The 18,584-nt window shown below is 45.2% G+C and overlaps 3 protein-coding genes, 1 long non-coding RNA gene and 3 other non-coding genes across 8 annotated transcripts; 2 read left to right on the top strand and 5 right to left on the bottom strand.

Annotated features, from left to right (window-relative positions):
- Positions 1-591: 591 nt before the first annotated feature.
- On the bottom strand, positions 592-4,479 carry LOC132452133 (uncharacterized). Of its 2 annotated transcripts, none has more exons than XM_060044540.1 (7): positions 3,904-4,479; positions 3,786-3,819; positions 3,453-3,511; positions 2,963-3,086; positions 2,592-2,699; positions 2,457-2,512; positions 592-1,240 (listed from the first exon to the last, which is right to left on the bottom strand). In XM_060044540.1, exons 1-7 carry the CDS (start codon positions 4,061-4,063, stop codon positions 1,098-1,100), a joined length of 684 nt encoding a protein of 227 aa, XP_059900523.1. In that variant the 5' UTR covers positions 4,064-4,479; the 3' UTR covers positions 592-1,097. The 2 variants fall into 2 exon arrangements, with proteins under 2 accessions (XP_059900523.1, XP_059900522.1); XM_060044539.1 differs by having other exon boundaries at positions 3,453-3,532.
- Positions 4,480-9,056: 4,577 nt separating this feature from the next.
- LOC132452135 (uncharacterized) lies at positions 9,057-9,711 on the top strand. Its single transcript, XR_009524245.1, has 2 exons — positions 9,057-9,171; positions 9,673-9,711. It is a non-coding gene; the product is annotated as an uncharacterized LOC132452135 (long non-coding RNA).
- Positions 9,712-10,874: 1,163 nt separating this feature from the next.
- rpl7 (ribosomal protein L7) lies at positions 10,875-14,316 on the bottom strand. The gene is made up of 7 exons (XM_060044538.1): positions 14,207-14,316; positions 13,626-13,725; positions 13,024-13,190; positions 12,657-12,794; positions 12,148-12,257; positions 11,572-11,784; positions 10,875-10,918 (listed from the first exon to the last, which is right to left on the bottom strand). Exons 1-6 carry the CDS (start codon positions 14,218-14,220, stop codon positions 11,576-11,578), a joined length of 738 nt encoding a protein of 245 aa, XP_059900521.1. The 5' UTR covers positions 14,221-14,316; the 3' UTR covers positions 10,875-10,918; positions 11,572-11,575.
- LOC132453010 (small nucleolar SNORD12/SNORD106) lies at positions 11,950-12,041 on the bottom strand. Its single transcript, XR_009524554.1, has one exon. It is a non-coding gene; the product is annotated as a small nucleolar SNORD12/SNORD106 (small nucleolar RNA).
- LOC132453011 (small nucleolar SNORD12/SNORD106) lies at positions 12,395-12,487 on the bottom strand. The gene has a single exon (XR_009524555.1). It is a non-coding gene; the product is annotated as a small nucleolar SNORD12/SNORD106 (small nucleolar RNA).
- LOC132453009 (small nucleolar SNORD12/SNORD106) lies at positions 13,341-13,433 on the bottom strand. Its single transcript, XR_009524553.1, has one exon. It is a non-coding gene; the product is annotated as a small nucleolar SNORD12/SNORD106 (small nucleolar RNA).
- A 1,477-nt stretch (positions 14,317-15,793) lies between the features above and the next one.
- Positions 15,794-17,809, top strand: LOC132452134 (retinol dehydrogenase 10-A-like). Its single transcript, XM_060044541.1, has 2 exons — positions 15,794-16,662; positions 17,247-17,809. The coding sequence occupies exons 1-2, from the start codon at positions 16,374-16,376 to the stop codon at positions 17,495-17,497; spliced, it is 540 nt and encodes a 179-aa protein (XP_059900524.1). The 5' UTR covers positions 15,794-16,373; the 3' UTR covers positions 17,498-17,809.
- The last annotated feature ends 775 nt before the right edge of the window (positions 17,810-18,584 follow it).

Below are 18,584 nucleotides of genomic sequence, written 5' to 3' on the forward strand. Positions count from 1 at the left end.
ACTCTGAAGGGCACTCCGAAGAGCACTCTGAAGAGCACCCGTAGGCGGTTGGAAGGAGTATCAAGTTGTCTGCAACCAGAGTCGTCTCAGACACGGCCCCAGTTCCTCTCATCATGCATAATGCACTACTATCGCTAATTCAATGTAGTATCTATTATTCACCTCTGAGATTAAATACAAGCAGCGAGTTGTAACAACTCTACAACTCCAAGGCCAGTTCCCCTCCGCTAACCCAAAGACAAAAACCGTGACAATGGGCTGAGTGCTCTCTTTGTAACGTACAATGAACAAGAGTATTCAGTGACAGGATTCAGCGGCCTCTTGAGCACGACCGAACAATGTAGTACGTGGGAAAGTGGCACATTGTAAGTTCTGGAGGCATAGCTTTGTGTCTGTGTTGCGAATATGGAATGCATATTTAGATCCAGTGCCATCATTCAGGCATCCAGTAATTACGGCGCCTATCTCAAGCCCATGGTCACAGAGAGGAGGATAAATATTCCCATTGAGAAGACTCCCATACGATTCAGCCTACTGTGTGTGATAAACACAGAATAACCATAAGTGTACATCAAAGATATTGACCTCAGAAAAACTCCACAATACATTTATTGTTTCAATGTGAATAAATGCCAAATACTGGAAAGCCAGTTAGCATTTTGGCCCAAAATGCTAACTGGGCCAAAATGGGATAGAAAAGCAAGTCTGTTGATGTGCCAGACTTGCAATCCAATGTAGATACTGATACACAGACAGTTTTGAAGTAAATATGTGCTATTTTTTTCAGGGGATGCGCAAGAATAATCAAGAACAATTTTAGATAACAGAAGGGAAATACTGACAACTTATACCTGAAATAAAGAGCAGACTTCACTGTTGTCGGCAAACACTATCGAGGAACAGAAAGTATAAATCAATACACTGACGCAGGAAACTGACACAACCGATAAAAGTCTGTATAACTTTGGCACCATGGGAGATGTTTGGATCCTGGACCCGTGGATTCACAGATGAGGTCCCCTCGAAGACGAGATGGTTCTACTCTAGGGGTTTCCTCTGAATAAAACCGAATTCACTGAGATGATGTTGTGGGCTCATCAGGACTCCTGCTTCCTGTTCTTACTCATCTTCACCAGCTTCTCCTGCCGGGCCGTGTCCCCCTCCAGAGCCGCCAGCTCTGAGACCCTCTGGAGGAAGGGGTACGGGGCCCCTGCCACAGGGTCCGGGAACGACCCCTGACCTGGGGGCCGGTGAGGGGACCGAAGGCAGAGGGGTGGGGCGACAGGAAGGACAAGAGGGGGACGTTTAGCTGAACAGTGTCAGGGCCCAGAGTGTACATTAATACAGCATCTGCTAAATTACCATAAACGTACAGTAGTCTAAAGGCTGCCATAACATCATTTGTATGAATAGATATTACAGATAAGATAAAATTAGTTTATCCCATAAAACAGGAAAACTCCAAGTAAGATGTTTGCATGGTCCACTAAGATACAGGATGGGTAACTTTCAGCTGGATTATAGGATTCAGAGGTTAAAGTGTGGACCAGACACAGATTGTGTCAGTATATGGGAGTACCTTGCTTTCATGAACTAGATGTTCTAATGTTGTTTACAGCATGCCAGAATATTCTATGTGCATTAGATATTTATCATCCCAAAATAATATCAACGTTTTCAACAGCTGTTTCTAAGTAGTCCCCTATGGTAGGTTTAACATTTAAGCCTATAACACCATACTGTTTTCACTCCCTCTCTCATACTAACACATCTGGCCAGCATGTTTTGCATTTCCATGTGGGTTCTGTGATGATTCTCTCCCACGCTCGTACTCAAACATACCTTTCAAACACTCAGATTGATATACAGGGTTGTTTTCAAGTTTCACGTCTTGTGAAAGAATGTGAAAGGCGCGCGGCAGTGACACATTCTGACATAAAGCTGTCAGCGGCCAGGTCGGCCTCGTCTCATACTCCGGGGGACTGGTCCGTCCACCGGACCCTCAGAGGGCTTAATGAGGGGTTGGACTGACACTGATTGAACCACCTGACATGTCAGCACGGCGGTAAATCAGCTCACATGTTCAAAGGTCAGAGGTCGGCGAGATGGAGCCATCAGCGCAGGCCGTGACAGGTCCGACACGCCCTGCCTAAGAACCTGGTTGTAAAATGGCCTCAGCGAGCAGCGGACAGTCATATCGGAGCCGGCGTCCTGTTCTGTGAGCAGGACTTCAGGGGGAGACTCAGAGCCAGGCCTGGAGCCCAGATTTATACCGGAGGAAGCTAATTTGTGCTAGTGGAAAAAGCTTTCAGAAGGGGATTCTAATCCTTTGTGGTTATGCCGTGCCAGGTCTACACGGTGTTGATTTGATAGTACTGCCGGCTGGGTTTCTGTGAGCTTGTCTGCCATTAGACTTTAGATGAGAACCTACAGTCTGATTTGATGAACTGACTTACCTTTTTGAATGTCTTTGATGGTCAACAGGTTGTAGGTGCGTTGATTCCCTTTTGGCCTACGGGAGGGGGGAAAGGGGTCAGCCAACATGGATGAAGAACTGAATAATAACTCAGTACACTGATGGGAAGCGTTACCTGTTTAACAGGCAATGGTCCACGGAGATGGTGTTCCTCTTGTTGAGGACCAACGCAGAGGGTAAGAGGAACGTTGGGTTAGTCCCGAGGCTGTAGCCTTCACAGGAGCTGGGAGACAGAAGAGATGAAGACAAGTGATGCATACGTTATCACTATGACATTGGTATGGTAATTTACATATACAACTAAATGAATGAGCTCCATTATGAGCTCAGCGGCAATAACGGTCATGAATATATGTATAGTAATGAATATGAAATACGCCGTTTACCTCAGACATGACAGGCAAAACTATGGTATATACTTTCTGTATACGGTCTGTAGCCCCTCCCTGAGGACAGCCGGTTAGCAGCAGGTTATGTGTTTAGTACCTCAGGGAGAGGGGCCGGCCTTGCCCAAGGGGGGCGCCAATAGGCTGCAGTTTTCCGGTCCGGTGCACGTGATACTTCTTTGGCAGAGGCGGGATCAGGGTTCCGGTCCGTTGTATATGATCATCTGGAAGAAATGATTAATTATACAACAATCTGAATGTTTTTTTATTGAGTGATTTCTACACAATAATATCCATGTTTAGAGAGATATGCTCATAGTTGATTGAGGGTTCAGACGTGTTAAATATAAAGCATGCAAATGTAGACTGTGGTAGCTGGTCAGCTGACTATGCGCCCCCAAATACCGGTACTGACCGATGAAGAAAACGACTCGACAGCACCACCTACTGGATGTTATAATCCAGTACAATCTTATAACGCTCAACTAAAGATGAATTTGCAAAGTGAGACATGTTCGACAAACGTCCATAAAACATATCTAGCCCTAATTTATATTTAATAAAACCAGGAATAAAAAAAGAGTCCTTACATGTTTTGTCAAACAGAAAATGACTCCCGCCGGCCTCTTGTCCTTTTGTCGCTAGGAGACTTTTGGTTAAATTTGCACAACTACAGTATAATCAAAAACCGTAAAGACAACCTCTCAATACATATTAAAACATATATTTTGTTACGAAGAAGTTAGTATAAAATGACAGTACAAACTTTTATTCTCCCCCCCCAACTTCAAATTGTTTAAACATTTACTGAAGTTAACCATGCATTAAGGGGCGGGTCCGTGTCTCATCCACGCTTTCCCATTGGTCACATCCACAATTGAAGCAATCAGAGTTGAATGGCACCACACCTTTACTCCACCTACCCGTTAACACGGCGGCACGCTCCGTCCTTCGACTCTATAACAAACGCAGCGTCATTTTAACCTCCCCCGTTAAGATACATCGATCACATTCATAATGGTTCAATCACCAAATACTCACTGGCTAAACTGGGAATGGATGGCAATTTACTCCGCTCTGGCAGCAAGCTCGCGTCCCTCGAGGTCTTGATCATCGCTTTGACGTCACCGAGCGACTCGCAGCGCTTCGGGCTGCAACCCGAGCTCCTCTTAGAAGGCGGTGGAGACACTCGAAATGTCATCGCCCGACGCCATACGAACTCGACGTTCACATTTTGCAGTTCGACGCGAGTATCCGCTACCGATGCGTCTGATCCATCGATCGGATGGTTTAGCGGATGATTTAGTAGCGTGGACCCGCGGCTCGGTGCGCTCTGCTCCGGACCGGGTGGTGAGACGTTGCTATGGCTACAAACCGTACACACTACTCCAATAAAGTCATCCACGGCATTATGCACACATCTGGTCCACTTGACTGAATCCTCTGGTCAGTTCATAAACTGAGAGATGTCCTTTTGCCATTAAAATGACATTAGCAATGATCAAACATAACAGCTTACACACTTCATAATTATGCCAGTTGACCTTCCCACAGCAACTAGTTTGGGAGACAGTCCAAGAGGCAGGCTAGATCTGTACTGGCCCATCAGAAAGCAGTTCCCCCATAGAAAATATCAAACACTGAAACAATTAGTTTTTGTTGTTTTTATTTCTCAGTTGAAATCACACATAACCGGAATGGGAGCAAAAATCATTTAGAATAAAAAAATAAATACCAGTCACAACATATTAAGTGATTAAAAGGTTTTGCTTTTGAAACAGGAACCGGATTCACAATAATGCCGCTTTTCCACTGCATGGTACCAGCTCGACACGACTCGACTCAGCTCGCATTTTTTGCGTTTCCACCGCGAAAACATGGTATCTGAAGTGGCTGCTTTTTTTAGTACCGCCTCGCTCTAGGTTCCAAGCGAGCTGAGCCGATGCTAAAAGGTGACGTCGGCAGACGGCCGGCCACTGATTGGCCAGAGAGTGTGACGAAGTCACGAGAGCGACATGGCAACCATGCTGGTAACAGCCATAGCAGCGCCGCAGCCAACATATTCCACTTCTTCAACATACCAGCTAATAATACGAACACGAATACCATCGCATCGATGTCCTCCATTGTTGTTATGTGGGTTCTGTCCATGTGTGGGTTGCGTAGGTGTTGTTTGCGTCGCGTACAAAAATCCGTCACGGCCCTTTCGCGCAGCCGACCCCGCCCACGTCCAGGAGGTACCATTTGCGGTGGAAAAGGACCCGTGCTGCTACCGTGTCGAGTCGAGCTACATGTGCGGTGGAAAAGCGGCATAACAATCAGTGGGACTCAAGTCCAGGATGTGGTTTCAGACTAAAGTGTCTTATTTTCAGCTTGGGTTTCACCCGTCGATAAGATGGGGAACAACAAGCGCATCATTAACATGCGACTAGGAGCCATCATGGGACAGGAGTAGGGGGCGAGTACTGCTGTAGTAGGCCCGCTCGTTTGAAGTGCATCTGTGAGCTACATCTCACTAGCATGATGAGCCCTCATGCAGACGATTCCGTCGCTTCCTGTAGAAACAAACAACAAAGTGGTCAATGCAAAAAATACATTTTAAATACAAATGAGTACTTTCACATTTTCTAACAATGAGCACGTTTCCAGACACAGGGCGTTTCTCTACAGCTGAATGAAGCACGATAGCTGGGGTTTCACACACAATTGGCTTATTTTCCGTTTTTCTAATATATTGGTTAAGACAAGGAGAAAGTTGTGCGCTGAACAGCAAGAAATATTTGGAAGTCAAATGTGGTTTCAGACAAGATTGGCTCATATTCAGCTTTTCAGTCAAAAAATTCATAAACCACATTATATTAGAGACATCTTCTTATTTTCAAGGTTGTATCAGTGGAGTTAAGTCATCCACCCAACATAAAAGTAATGTCAAGGACACACAGAACCTACCACTACTGTTCAGTGTCATAACGCAACAGTTCAGCTATATCTCCATCTGTTGACACTCACCAAACTTGTGTGCGTCCATATTTATAAATAACACTACAGGCGAGAACACAAACTTAACCTACAGTTAAAGTTTTGGTTGATGGACCATACAAAGAACAGTCATCATTGGAGCCGTGGCCTCAGCCTAAATGCAGTCCAGAGAATGATGCTGCATGGGGCTTGCCCAGCTGGGAGCCTGTCGAAGGGTCTGGCCAGTCGTCAGCGAATCTGTTGAACAATAGGAAGCGGTTAGCATGAATAGCATGACGCAAAAATAATACATGCTCCCAGTCTTTTTGCAAGCGGTTTCATAAATATTGGCTTATTAAACAAATAGTGTTTCCATCATAGTCGATCAGCCGGGGAAAGAATGTTAATCATAAACCAAGCATAACATCAGCCCACTGAGGCTGCAGCCTAAGACCATCGATATAAAACCCATGGAGACGTCTTACCCTGTGACCCTGCTGAAGGCCAGCGGTACGGGCGTGGCCAACTTCACGTCTGAACCGAGTCCTGTACTCTGTGGTACACCTCGGCACGTTTGTAGACGATGTCCTGGTCATCTGGAGAGTCTAACGTTAAACAAAACGCCTTGATGAGTACATGTGTATCCGAATGGGCGACCCATCTCGCCAAAATGAAACATGTTCAGTCTTTTTGCAAGTGGTTTCATAAATATTGGCTTATTAAACAAATTTCGTTTCCATCATAGTCGATCAGCCGGGGAAAGAATGTTAATCATAAACCACCAAGCATAACTTCAGCCATCAATAAGAACACACGGAGCCGTCTTACCCTGGGACCCCAATGACCACGGCCAGGTTGGCCTTAGCGGAGGTGGATTAGTCCTGTACGCCCGGCAGGCTTCTAGACGAGCTTCCTGGTCACCTTGAAAGACTAACGTTAGAGAACAAGAAGCCTTGATGAGTACATGGGTATACGAACAGGCCGGCTATGATGCTAAAATAATGTTCTCAGTTATGTTGCAAGCGGTTTCATAAATATTGGCTTATTAAACAAATTTAGTTTCCATCATAGTCGATCAGCCGGGGAAAGAATGTTAATCATAAACCACCAAGCAGGTCCATAGAAGCAACAGAATAGGTCCATCAATATAAAAACAGATGCCTTACCATCGGATGATGATGAAGGCCAGCTTAGGCTCAGCGGGGAGTGTGAGCTAGGCGGACTTCACGTCTGAGCTGAGTCTTGTGGTACACCACGGCACGTTGGTAGACCGGCTTCCTGGTGACCTTGAGACCAACAAACAAAAACAAGAAGCCTTGATGAGTCCATGTGTAGACGAATGGGTGACATATGATGCTAAAATATAAAAAAAAAAATCTAGTCATTCAGCAGGAGGTCTAAAGGAACCACCGTTCAAACCCAAGCCGGTCGATGACACTCTCCGTAGAAGCGTTAGTTTGAGAGATATTCCCATTCCAAAAGAATTATTTGAAAAAGGCTTATCTTCAGATTAGACGGGACAGGGTTTTTATTAAGTTCAGAGGTTCAGTAATGGTAGTTCCACAGATCAGTGTTCAGATATGTGCTTGAAAAGGACATCATCACCTCCTTGTCCATTAAAATACATTTCAATACTTTCTAAAAACCAGACTAATCTCAGTTCTCAACTGCTTGATTAATTACTTTAATTACATTTCTAAATAACTCAATAACACACAATAATTGTAATTGTTGCGTCTGATGCACATCACCATACAGACAACATATTTTCCAACTGTGAGATTCATTCGTTGATAAATGATATTGCTGTAGCCGTAGTTATCTTACCAGTTCCCTCAGCACCGTCGTTGCCGTCAGTGTCCCACGTTTCCTTGCGAACACCCCAGAATTAGCCGTGTAGTCCGCCGGGTTGAAGGTCCTGCAGACACAACGGGAAGGAAGGATACATGAAACGTGGGATGCAAATATGAATACAATTCAAAGCTTCCATGCTTTTTAATTTATTTATCTTTTTACTTTTTTTGTAAATGGTCCCAAAACTCTGACCATAATGACACTCGTTAACCCTTCCTTAAGCATGAAGAACAATGTTCTACAAAAAATGGATGCAAGTAAACAATTAACTGGAAAGGAGGGCTGGTCTGAATGCACATTTCTGAAGGTCTTTCCACACATCGACACCTAAATATGTTAAAATCAGGCGTTGCCTGAATTATGTCATGTGCAGGCAGGCTATGTAAAGCCTGTGTCAGCATCTGCACCAAGTATCGACTAAAATAGATCATAAGTAAGGCTTTTGAGACTACATTTTAGACTGGACAGGTTTGTATTAAGTTCAGAGGTTCAGTATTGGTAATTCAACAGATCAGTGTTCAGATATGTGCTTGAAATTGACATCATCACCTCCATGTCCATTTAAATGCCTTCAATACTTTTAAAACCAGATTAATCTGACAGTTCTCAACTAGCGTCGCTATGGGTAAAATCCATAGCGACTGAGAATACAACCAGCAGGGGGAGCCGTTTCACCTCACTGTTGGAATTAATACAGGCTTGAGTGGATCCCTAGTGGACACTTACGTTACTGCAGGCCAGGTGAAGGGCCGTGTTGCTGTCTTTATCCGTCAGACTCAGGTTGGCCTCAGTGCTGGTCAACAGCACCTCTGGAGATGAGCAAAATAAGTTAATCAGAGCCATGACAAGAAGAAACTATACATACATGGCCACATCATCAAAAAGACAAACGACGACACATGGGCTCTGGCGAGGTAATCCGCAGAGCAAGCAATAAATCATTCCAGTCTTTACCAAGCACGCCGACTCTGCCCTTTTCCGCCGCCATCATCAGGGCCGTGCGGCCCGATTGGTCGACGGCATCGACTGGTGCATCATGGGAGAGGAGCAGCTGGACAGTCCACGTGATCCGAGAAGGCCAACTTCACTTCGCGTCTGAACCGAGTCCTGTACTCTGTGGTACACCTCGGCACGTTTGTAGACGATGTCCTGGTCATCTTGAGAGTCTAACGTTAAACAAAACGCCTTGATGAGTACATGTGTATCCGAATGGGCGACCCATCTCGCCAAAATGAAACATGTTCAGTCTTTTTGCAAGCGGTTTCATAAATATTGGCTTATTAAACAAATTTCGTTTCCATCATAGTCGATCAGCCGGGGAAAGAATGTTAATCATAAACCACCAAGCAGGTCCATAGAAGCAACAGAATAGGTCCATCAATATAAAAACAGATGCCTTACCATCGGATCATGATGATGAAGGCCAGCTTAGGCTCAGCGGGGAGTGCGAGCTAGGCGGACTTCACGTCTGAGCAGTCTTGTGGTACACCACGGCACGTTGGTAGACCAGCTTCCTGGTGACCTTGAGACCAACAAACAAAAACAAGAAGCCTCGATGAGTCCATGTGTAGACGAATGGGTGACCTATGATGCTAAAATAGAACAATTTTTTTCTAGTCATTCAGCAGGAGGTCTAAAGGAACCACCGTTCAAACCCAAGCCGGTCGATGACACTCTCCGTAGAAGCGTTAGTTTGAGAGATATTCCCATTCCAAAAGAATTATTTGAAAAAGGCTTATCTTCAGATTAGACGGGACAGGGTTTTTATTAAGTTCAGAGGTTCAGTAATGGTAGTTCCACAGATCAGTGTTCAGATATGTGCTTGAAAAGGACATCATCACCTCCTTGTCCATTAAAATACATTTCAATACTTTGTAAAACCAGACTAATCTCAGTTCTCAACTGCTTGATTAATTACTTTAAGTCTTACCCTGGGACCCCAATGACCACGGCCAGGTTGGCCTTAGCGGAGGTGGATTAGTCCTGTACGCCCGGCAGGCTTCTAGACGAGCTTCCTGGTCACCTTGAAAGACTAACGTTAGAGAACAAGAAGCCTTGATGAGTACATGGGTATACGAACAGGCCGGCTATGATGCTAAAATAATGTTCTCAGTTATGTTGCAAGCGGTTTCATAAATATTGGCTTATTAAACAAATTTAGTTTCCATCATAGTCGATCAGCCGGGGAAAGAATGTTAATCATAAACCACCAAGCAGGTCCATAGAAGCAACAGAATAGGTCCATCAATATAAAAACAGATGCCTTACCATCGGATGATGATGATGAAGGCCAGCTTAGGCTCAGCGGGGAGTGTGAGCTAGGCGGACTTCACGTCTGAGCAGTCTTGTGGTACACCACGGCACGTTGGTAGACCGGCTTCCTGGTGACCTTGAGACCAACAAACAAGAAGCCTTGATGAGTCCATGTGTAGACGAATGGGAGACCTATGATGCTAAAATAACTCGTGTTTCAAGCGGTTTCATAAAATTTGGCTTATTAAACAAATCTTGTTTCCATCATAGTCGATCAGCCGGGGAAAGAATGTTAATCATAAACCACAGAGTTTGAATCCATCAAGGTTTGATCGGCAAAACATGAAGGCCAATGTTCTCTGCACAACAAATCAACTTACCCTCTGATCCAGAGGAAGCTGTTCTCGGAGGTTCCTTCACCCCAGACCGGAGTCACATCCCCGTGGTGCCATCAGCATGTGCACATCTCTCCAGTCTGAAGGAAGATGTAAACCAACTTCAATGAGTACAAGTGCATACAGAAACAGCCAACTAATAAAGTGACAGTATGAACTATTCTTACCTTCCTAGCCAGCATCTTCCTGACGAGACCAGCCCCGTCGCTGAAACCCAGTCAACGTCACTTCTAGATGCCTTATAGACAAGACCTTTCACAAGTTGCAGGTAGCGATTGATAACTAGGATTACAGAATTTCTATTGTGCCTTCGAGGGGCCAGTAGAGCCAGGAACCTCTTGTGCGTCGATCAATCCTTCATCACCAGTCAGTCAGATTTGGACAGATTTAGATACCATGTTTTCAGATTCCCTGCCCTCTCCGTTACTGTTAGAGGAATCCTGCAGATCCATCCTATATCACACACGGCATGCCACGTGACCTGATGCTGGGAAGACCTGGTCCACATTGTCCTGAGACTCAATGAAAAATAATAACGCCGACACCAGAAAGTTCTTTTTTGTACTTTTATTATACAGTTGGAAATCCTGCAAAACCTGTAACAAAAAAAAAGGGAAGAAATTGGTAAACTTAAGATCAGTTACTTTAGTCCAAGATTTTATTTGTGATTTAGGCCACAGCTGCACATATTTTATGCCAGATGCCGTATAATTATCAAACAAATACTTGGTAATGTCATCATTAACCACATCTGACTAATAGCCATCATTGACTGATCAGCATCGCTAAAGCAACACTGGCCTGACCCCTGTAGAGTTTACATTTACCAGACGCCGTTATCCAAAGCGAGTTACAATAAGTACATTCATCATAAGGCGAAACAATCTGTCGTACGGTAAGGATGTTCATAGAACCCAGTGCAAAGCGCTAACAATCGCTAGGTTCACCCATTCGCCGTATACAACCAAAATAGCTAGACTACAGCACAACTTAAGGGCTGCTTATGGCTCCACGATCACGCAACGACCAGGCAGACGCTTCGACGCAGTCATGAACCCGTTTCGGTTAGCGGACCAATCACAGCCCTTTTTGGGAGGCGCACGTCAGGCCTTTGCGGTGGACGCAAAGACGTTGCGTGAACATGGGACCATAATCAGCCCTCAAGTACTATCTATTTATATATCTATATCTCTCTATATACTATAACCAAGTGCGACACACAATCAGTAACTTGTGTCCGGTATCTCACCAGTTCAGTTCATCCTCCGGATCATTCTGTTGATCTGGTCTTCCCTGTTGCCAGCGTCACCGCCCTCCACGAAGTGGGTGGTCTTCTTGTTCATGCCGCCGCGAGGGGAGGAGAGCTTGAAGGGCCACAGGTAGTTGTTGGCCACCTTGAAGTTCTTCCCGGTTGTGAAAATCTCGTGGATCAGATCCTCCATGCAGATGAGGCCATACTTGCCTGAAGGAGAGCGGACAACATTAGGCCCAACGCAAGGGAAGCTCTACGACTGATTAGCATTGGTTTGGTTTAGTTTCTCTACAAATGTTACTGGTCAGTGGACACGCACCATTTACTGTTAACGTAAATCACTAAAACCATCTTGTGGAGTATAGTGAAAAGACTGATGTGGATTCAGACACAATTGGCTTATTTTCAATTGACTTTCACCATGGTCGATAAGACGGGGAAAAAAGTTGAGCATCACTAAACACATCATGAAGTCATAACCCTACCTTCTCTTACTGACTATATCAATGTATGAAAACATCTTTACATGGTTTGGCATGCATGATGGACATCCAGACTGATGACCATAATTACCAAGGGTCTTCTCGATGAGGGAGTTGTCTGTGATGGCAATGCGCTGCTTGCTGATCTTGCCGAATCCACGCTTGTAGATGAGCTCGCGGACAGACTTCAGGTTGGGGTATCTGAGCGATGGGCACACGAGGGAAATTATTACAACCATATTAAGATTGAACCACGAGTTATACACATACTGCAGAGTGGTACAAGGCAGGGCTGGATATCTTTAAGAAAGTCTTAAAAACACGTGAAATGTGAAGAAAGTGTGGTTTCAGACTAAATTGGCTTATTTTCAGCTTGGTTTTCACCAGATTCGATAAGATGGGGAAAAAAATTGGTCATCATTAACCACATAAGTGAGATTACTGACCACATTGGTCAGTAAGCTAAGAACCATATTGGTCATCTTTGGGTCATTATTGAGGACACTGAACGTACCCTAAAGTTAAGGGTCAGGACCATGCACCATTCAAAGCATGAGGTCGATAACTTTAACACGTCAAGGATGGATGCTGCCATCTTACCCCCATGCGATGTAGGGCTCTGCAATCCTGAGCATGTTGATGGACGCCTTGTTCAGCCTGACGAACACGCCGTTGAAGATCTGGCGGAGACGGAGCAGTTGCAGAACCTTGCGCACCTTGGGGCTGACGCCGTTGATACTGTGAAGCAGAGTTCAGCGGTCAGCATCAGAAAGTAGGACGCTTCATACAAACATCAGTGCACTCAGACAAGTGGTTTCATAAATATTGGCTTATTAAACAAATAGTGTTTCCATCATAGTCGATCAGCCGGGGAAAGAATGTTAATCATAAACCAAGCATAACTTCAGCCCATTGAAGCAACAGCATCAGACCATCAATATAAAAACACACGGAGACAATGTCTTACCCTCGGATCCTGATGACGAAGGCCAGCTTGGGCTCGGCGGGGACGTAGAAGTTTCCCACTTTGCGGGCGGTACGGGATTGACGGACCTCACGCCTGTACAGGTTCCTGTACTCCCTGTGGTACGCCTCGGCGCGTTTGTAGATGAGCTTCCTGGTCACCTTGCGAGTCTAACACCAGACGACAAAAACAAGAAGCCTTGATGAGTACATGTGTATTCGTATGGGCGACTTGGTATCCATAGAGACATCAGTGGAATCGTGAGAAAGTAACAAGGCAGCACACTGTAGCACCACCGTGAAGATCTCCCTAATGTCCAAGATGTGGTTTCAGACAAAATTGGCTTATTTTCAGCTTGGATTTCACCAGATTCGATAAGATGGGGAAAAAAATTAGTCATCATTAACCACATTAGACTAGCAGCCAGCATTGACCCGTTAGTTTAGTTATCTTATGAGTGCGACAGGTATCAAGACAAGGACAGATCATGACATGTGCGTGATAAGTACGTCTGTTTACAAATGGGCGACCCATCACTAGCCTGTCCCCGGTTGTGCATCATGCAGACATCTGTGGGACCGTGCGGGAGCCATGTGCATTCTCACCTTCTTCTCAGCGAGCATCTTCTTGATGCGGACGGCCTTCATGGTGGCGAAGGCCTTTCGCCTTTTCAAAAGGCTCTCAGGGACCGCCGGTACCTTTTTTCTAGGAGAACAAAAAGATGGTTTAAAACAATTAAAGTAGAGTTGAAAAGCCAGATGTTGCTTACGGTGTATTACGCCACGTTGACGAGGGGCGACAACGCCGTCAACATGGTTAGCCTAGCATTAGCAATCTACGAGCAATTCACCGGCATTTCGTGGTCATGTATATTAACCAATTGTTATTAAGACACCCAGTATGCAAACGTTTAATTAACTTGGTCATAGACTCAAATCGATAGGAGATCCGACAACACGTTTAGTTAAGACAGTCGGTAGTCCGGACATGTTGGGTGAAGCTACTCGGCTACAGGCAGCAATAGGTTGGTGGGCATTAAAACTATTCCAAAACAATATCATCCACAATATATGATGTCCTAGTCGGGATGACTACTAATTAAACGTATACAAGGATGACCAAAACGCCAGATGGCAGTTTTAAACTTAGATGGGCATGGATTTCAACACAGAGGAAAAGTACTCACTCTGCGTCCGCCATTGTGTCCACCGAGAAAGAGAAAATCCTGTCTGCGCATGTCTGTGATAAAAGAGCGAGGACACCGGATGTTGCCCTGCGCGCTGCCTGAATCACAATGCACAACTTTGTATGGATTTATTTCTGCTCGTTTAGTATTATTATTTTATATTACCGTAATACACACAAACATGACACGTACTCACTTATCTTACCATGCAGGCATATCATTGAATTGGTAGAAACGATATTATTGCGAAGGAGTTCTGAAGAATAACACAAATAAAGGAAAACATATCGCCTTATATTTGTTATGTTGGATGATATATTTTATCAATTATGTTGAATAAAACTATTAATTAAATAAAGGCTGATTCATTCAGATAAATGCAGCGTTATCCCTCATGGCATTGATCAAAAACCTAGAACCGACTTCCCTCGGGCAGGTCATGTTGTTCCCGTGCACTGAACCAGCTGATAGGGATTCTTGAGACTTTACTGAAGAAGCTGTAAAGCATTGTGTGGTGCAGCACCTCGTGTGGCCAGCAAGTGGCGCCAACGCTACACTCTGCCCTCCAACATTTCTCCAACTCAAAGTACAGTATGTTTCAAGAGCACATCCATATATCTAAGTGGGCCACCGCATAGAGTATTATTTACATCAAGGGCACAAATATAGCTTTTTTTTAATACCGAGTATAAATAAATATGGGATCATAACGTGTTGGTGAAATCATCACATTGATTACTTCGTAGTATCATCTGAGACCGTCACAGTGAATTGACAGGAGTTAGAGATAATTTTATCGCAATTATTTAAATATTGGTTAACTGGGCTTATGCATTAGCTATACTGTTAAAGGCCAAACATGTATGACGAATAATTCTAACTTGGATAGGCCACTTCCCAATCTGTGTATTGTAAACTGGTAAATACATGGTAATTTCTCCGTATGACACCTATTTCACAGAGAACGCATCTGATCGTAAACCACAGCAAACTTGACGTTCATTTAGAAATTGCCTTTTTCTTATTATGTAATCGAATCTTATATCACAATATAAACATACACGACGTAGGCCAACTAACCCTGGATACCCCGGCAGCAGTGGGCTGTTTTGTAACATTTCCAGGAGATTAAGTTTATTAATGCTCTAATGCTCTTTATATTTTACACATAGGATTTCTGTCGCTACTATTTTTAAACCCATACATAATTGTAATCAGTGACATTATTTTATCATTGATCAAATTATATACAAATAATTTCAAACGTTACGTGTTGGTCTGAACCGATGTAGACTATCAAAAAAAATATGATAGAAATGATGACCAGTACTACATTCAGGAATTGAGAAGCTCTGGAAAAAAAGTAATTCCACCAAATTACGCATTACGGCGTGAATGGTCTCATTGGTCTTTCCCATCACAGTCCTCCTCCTCCTCCACCCGGGTTGTATTTGCGTGTGCGTGTGCGTGCGTTTGCGTGTGCTTGCGCGCGCGTGTGTGTGTGTGTGTGTGTGTGTGTGTGTGTGTGTGTGTGTGTGTGTGTGTGTGTGTGTGTGTGTGTGTGTGTGTGTGTGTGTGTGGATCCGGCCGCTTCCCTCTGATAGGCGCTCCTCTCTCCGGTCCTATTGGGTCCCACCGCGGACGGCTGGACAGGATAAAAGCGTGTGAGACGCGGTGTGAGTTTAAGATGAGTAGAGAGGAGCAGCAGGGAAGTACAGAGCGAGGAATCAGATCAGAGCGTGTACAGACACACAGAAAGACACACAGACAGACAACAGGGCATCGACAACAGAAGCAACTCGTCGAGACTGATCCGTGCTAGTGACAACTCCACTGTGTGGTATGATAGGAAACATTTTGGAAACATGCTCCTGATTGTGGGAAACTTCCATTGATCCGTTCCAGTCTGCAGCGATAGCGTGTGAACTCTGGTGTTTTAGGAGCTGCCATCAGCCTTGATACATAATCTGCTATTTTCGCGTTTTCGGCAGATTTTAGAGACCGGCCCGGCTTGGCATTGCACTTTTCGTGGTACTATCCCCCAAATCGTTATACTGCTGTTAGCCTGCAAGACAAAAGGGGACGCTCCGATCAACACGTCCGCTTTCACCACGATCTACCAGAATCGATAATTTCTTCTTCACTTCCTGCTTGGCTGATATTCTGGATGAGGATGATGATAATCGCGGAGTTCTTCCTGGTGATTTTGAAAGTCCTCTGGGCTTTCGTAACCGCCGGGGCCAAGTGGATCGTGCGGCCGAAGGAGAAGAGCGTGGCGGGACAGGTGTGCGTGATCACCGGCGCTGGCAGTGGCCTCGGGCGGCTCTTTGCCAAGGAGTTCGCCCGGAGGCGGGCGGTGCTGGTGCTATGGGACATAAACAGCCAGAGCAACGAGGAGACCGCAGAAATGGTGCGGGAGATATACCGGGAGCTGGACAGTCCCATGCCTAAAGACGGTGAGTGCAGTGGGGCTATTTCTGGACTTAGAACTCATAGCGTCTCAAGGTTTACACCCGGTGTCAACAATACTTTTATATCCGCACGTTCTCACGCCTGGGGATATTGGATGCATGTGTGCGCATAATGTGCGCATATGTCAGATTATATGTCGGGTATTTAAGATTTTGAAAGATGCCACGATTTCGTTTTTTTTTTTTCCTCGCACGCTTCAATGATTCAAAGTTCAACTTCCACCCACACACATTACCGTCACTGAACAACTGCCAGTATGGCTCTTGCATAGTCCTGGTCATTTATTAAAAGCTACTTTTTAATCTTGTACTTAGTCACTATTTTTTTAAAGGTTCCGAACCGGTCCCCAAAGAACAAAAGGTTTGCACCACAACAAATCAAGCCCAACGTTGTAGCCTGCGAACAAGTGTTATGAAACTGCACCGCCCAACCCATATGTGTTATCGTATGATGCCTAGCCTATAACAACACTCCCAAGATGCCAGCCTGTCCAGCGTGCGTGCGTGCGTGTGTTGGGTTGAACCCGCGTCCGTCGCATGCCTTGTACTGATGCGCTCTGATCCCACAGGTACGGTCGGAGGAGTAGGGGAGGTCCCGCCGTTCCAGCCCCAGGTTTACACCTACGTGTGTGACGTGGGCAAGCGGGAGAGTGTGTACATGACGGCCGAGAAGGTGCGCCGTGAGGTGGGCGAGGTGGACATACTGATCAACAACGCCGGTGTCGTCTCCGGCCACCACCTCCTGGAGTGTCCTGATGAGCTCATCGAGCGCACCTTGGTGGTCAACTGTCATGCGCACTTCTGGGTGAGTCGAAAATAACATGCATGCAGTAGCCTATAAATAAATGCTGTATTGTGTACTATAGGCTGTTTGAGGGATGTGAGCGTTTATAATGTTCTGAATGGTTAGTCAGCTAGACGTCTACCGGCCTCGGCTCAGTTTCCATGAGCGTAGTGTTATGAACTGTGTTAACCAGGGTGCCAATATCGCAGGAATGTTTCCAATCGGACTTGCATGGCTATTCATAAGGTGCGTGTGTGGGTGTGTGATTTTGAATCGCACTGTTTAATAAATTATTGGAGGCCCCCTTTGCAACAAATCTGTTGCACAGTGTTTATTCTATGCTTATAATGCACGCCCTGTAATCTTTCAGATCAGAATTATGACAAAGTCACGATCCAGTCGTTGGGATTCTCATTAAGGGGGGGGGGGGGGGGTGCTGGCCAAGGCTCTGTTCCGTTGTTTCTACGGTTACTTAAGCAGGGGGTGGGGTGCAGATGAAAGAAGAGACTAATGAATGGCGACATGCAGAATGGGAGGATGTGGTTCATTATAGACACAAGCTGCATGAATGAATGACTGAATGAATGGGGCTGAGGCTAACGGACCTGTCCCCCCCCCCCCCCACACACACACACACACACACACACACACACACACACACACACACACACACACACACACACACACACACACACACACACACACACACTTTTGCAGGTGTACAATAGACGGAGTGTATGTAATTTATTTTTAGTGGCCTGTTTGTGCGTGACTCAGAGATTATAGGCTCCCGTCACACAGGGGAGGCCTTTATTGTCTTATTGAATTCATGTTCATCTTTTTTTAAGGTTGAGTCATACCATGTTGGACTGATTGTAACACTTGTGGTTTTCCTATATATATATATATATACTTTTTGGTTGCCAAGGAGATTAGAGGAACTGGGAGTTGTTATGTTTGTGTTGCTTTAGAGGAGCAGAGGACATTGCTTTGGTTGGAGGTTCAAAGCCTGTACTCTCCTCCTCCCTCCCCCCCCCCCCCCCCCCCCCCCGCCATTTACACTTTGGGTAACAAAACTTCCCAGGGTGCACTTCACCTTGTGCGTTTCCAAGGCGGGTAACTT

Source organism: Gadus macrocephalus, chromosome 23 (genome assembly GCF_031168955.1).
Source record: "Gadus macrocephalus chromosome 23, ASM3116895v1".
NCBI lineage: Eukaryota > Metazoa > Chordata > Actinopteri > Gadiformes > Gadidae > Gadus > Gadus macrocephalus.

Bases quoted from the DNA above. Each gene is read 5' to 3' on its own strand.
- LOC132452134 (XM_060044541.1), top strand. From the start codon at position 16,374: ATGAGGATGATGATAATCGCGGAGTTCTTCCTGGTGATTTTGAAAGTC. The intron at 16,663-17,246 runs GTGAGTGCAGTG...CTGATCCCACAG, and splicing joins CAGTCCCATGCCTAAAGACG to GTACGGTCGGAGGAGTAGGG.
- rpl7 (XM_060044538.1), bottom strand. The intron at 13,191-13,625 runs GTGAGAATGCAC...GTCTGGTGTTAG, and splicing joins AGATGCTCGCTGAGAAGAAG to ACTCGCAAGGTGACCAGGAA. The intron at 12,258-12,656 runs GTAAGATGGCAG...CCCATCGCTCAG, and splicing joins GAGCCCTACATCGCATGGGG to ATACCCCAACCTGAAGTCTG.
- LOC132452133 (XM_060044539.1), bottom strand. From the start codon at position 4,063: ATGACATTTCGAGTGTCTCCACCGCCTTCTAAGAGGAGCTCGGGTTGC. The intron at 3,820-3,903 runs GTGAGTATTTGG...CGTTTGTTATAG, and splicing joins ATCCATTCCCAGTTTAGCCA to AGTCGAAGGACGGAGCGTGC. The intron at 2,700-2,962 runs GTACTAAACACA...TCTGTCTCCCAG, and splicing joins GGCCGGCCCCTCTCCCTGAG to CTCCTGTGAAGGCTACAGCC.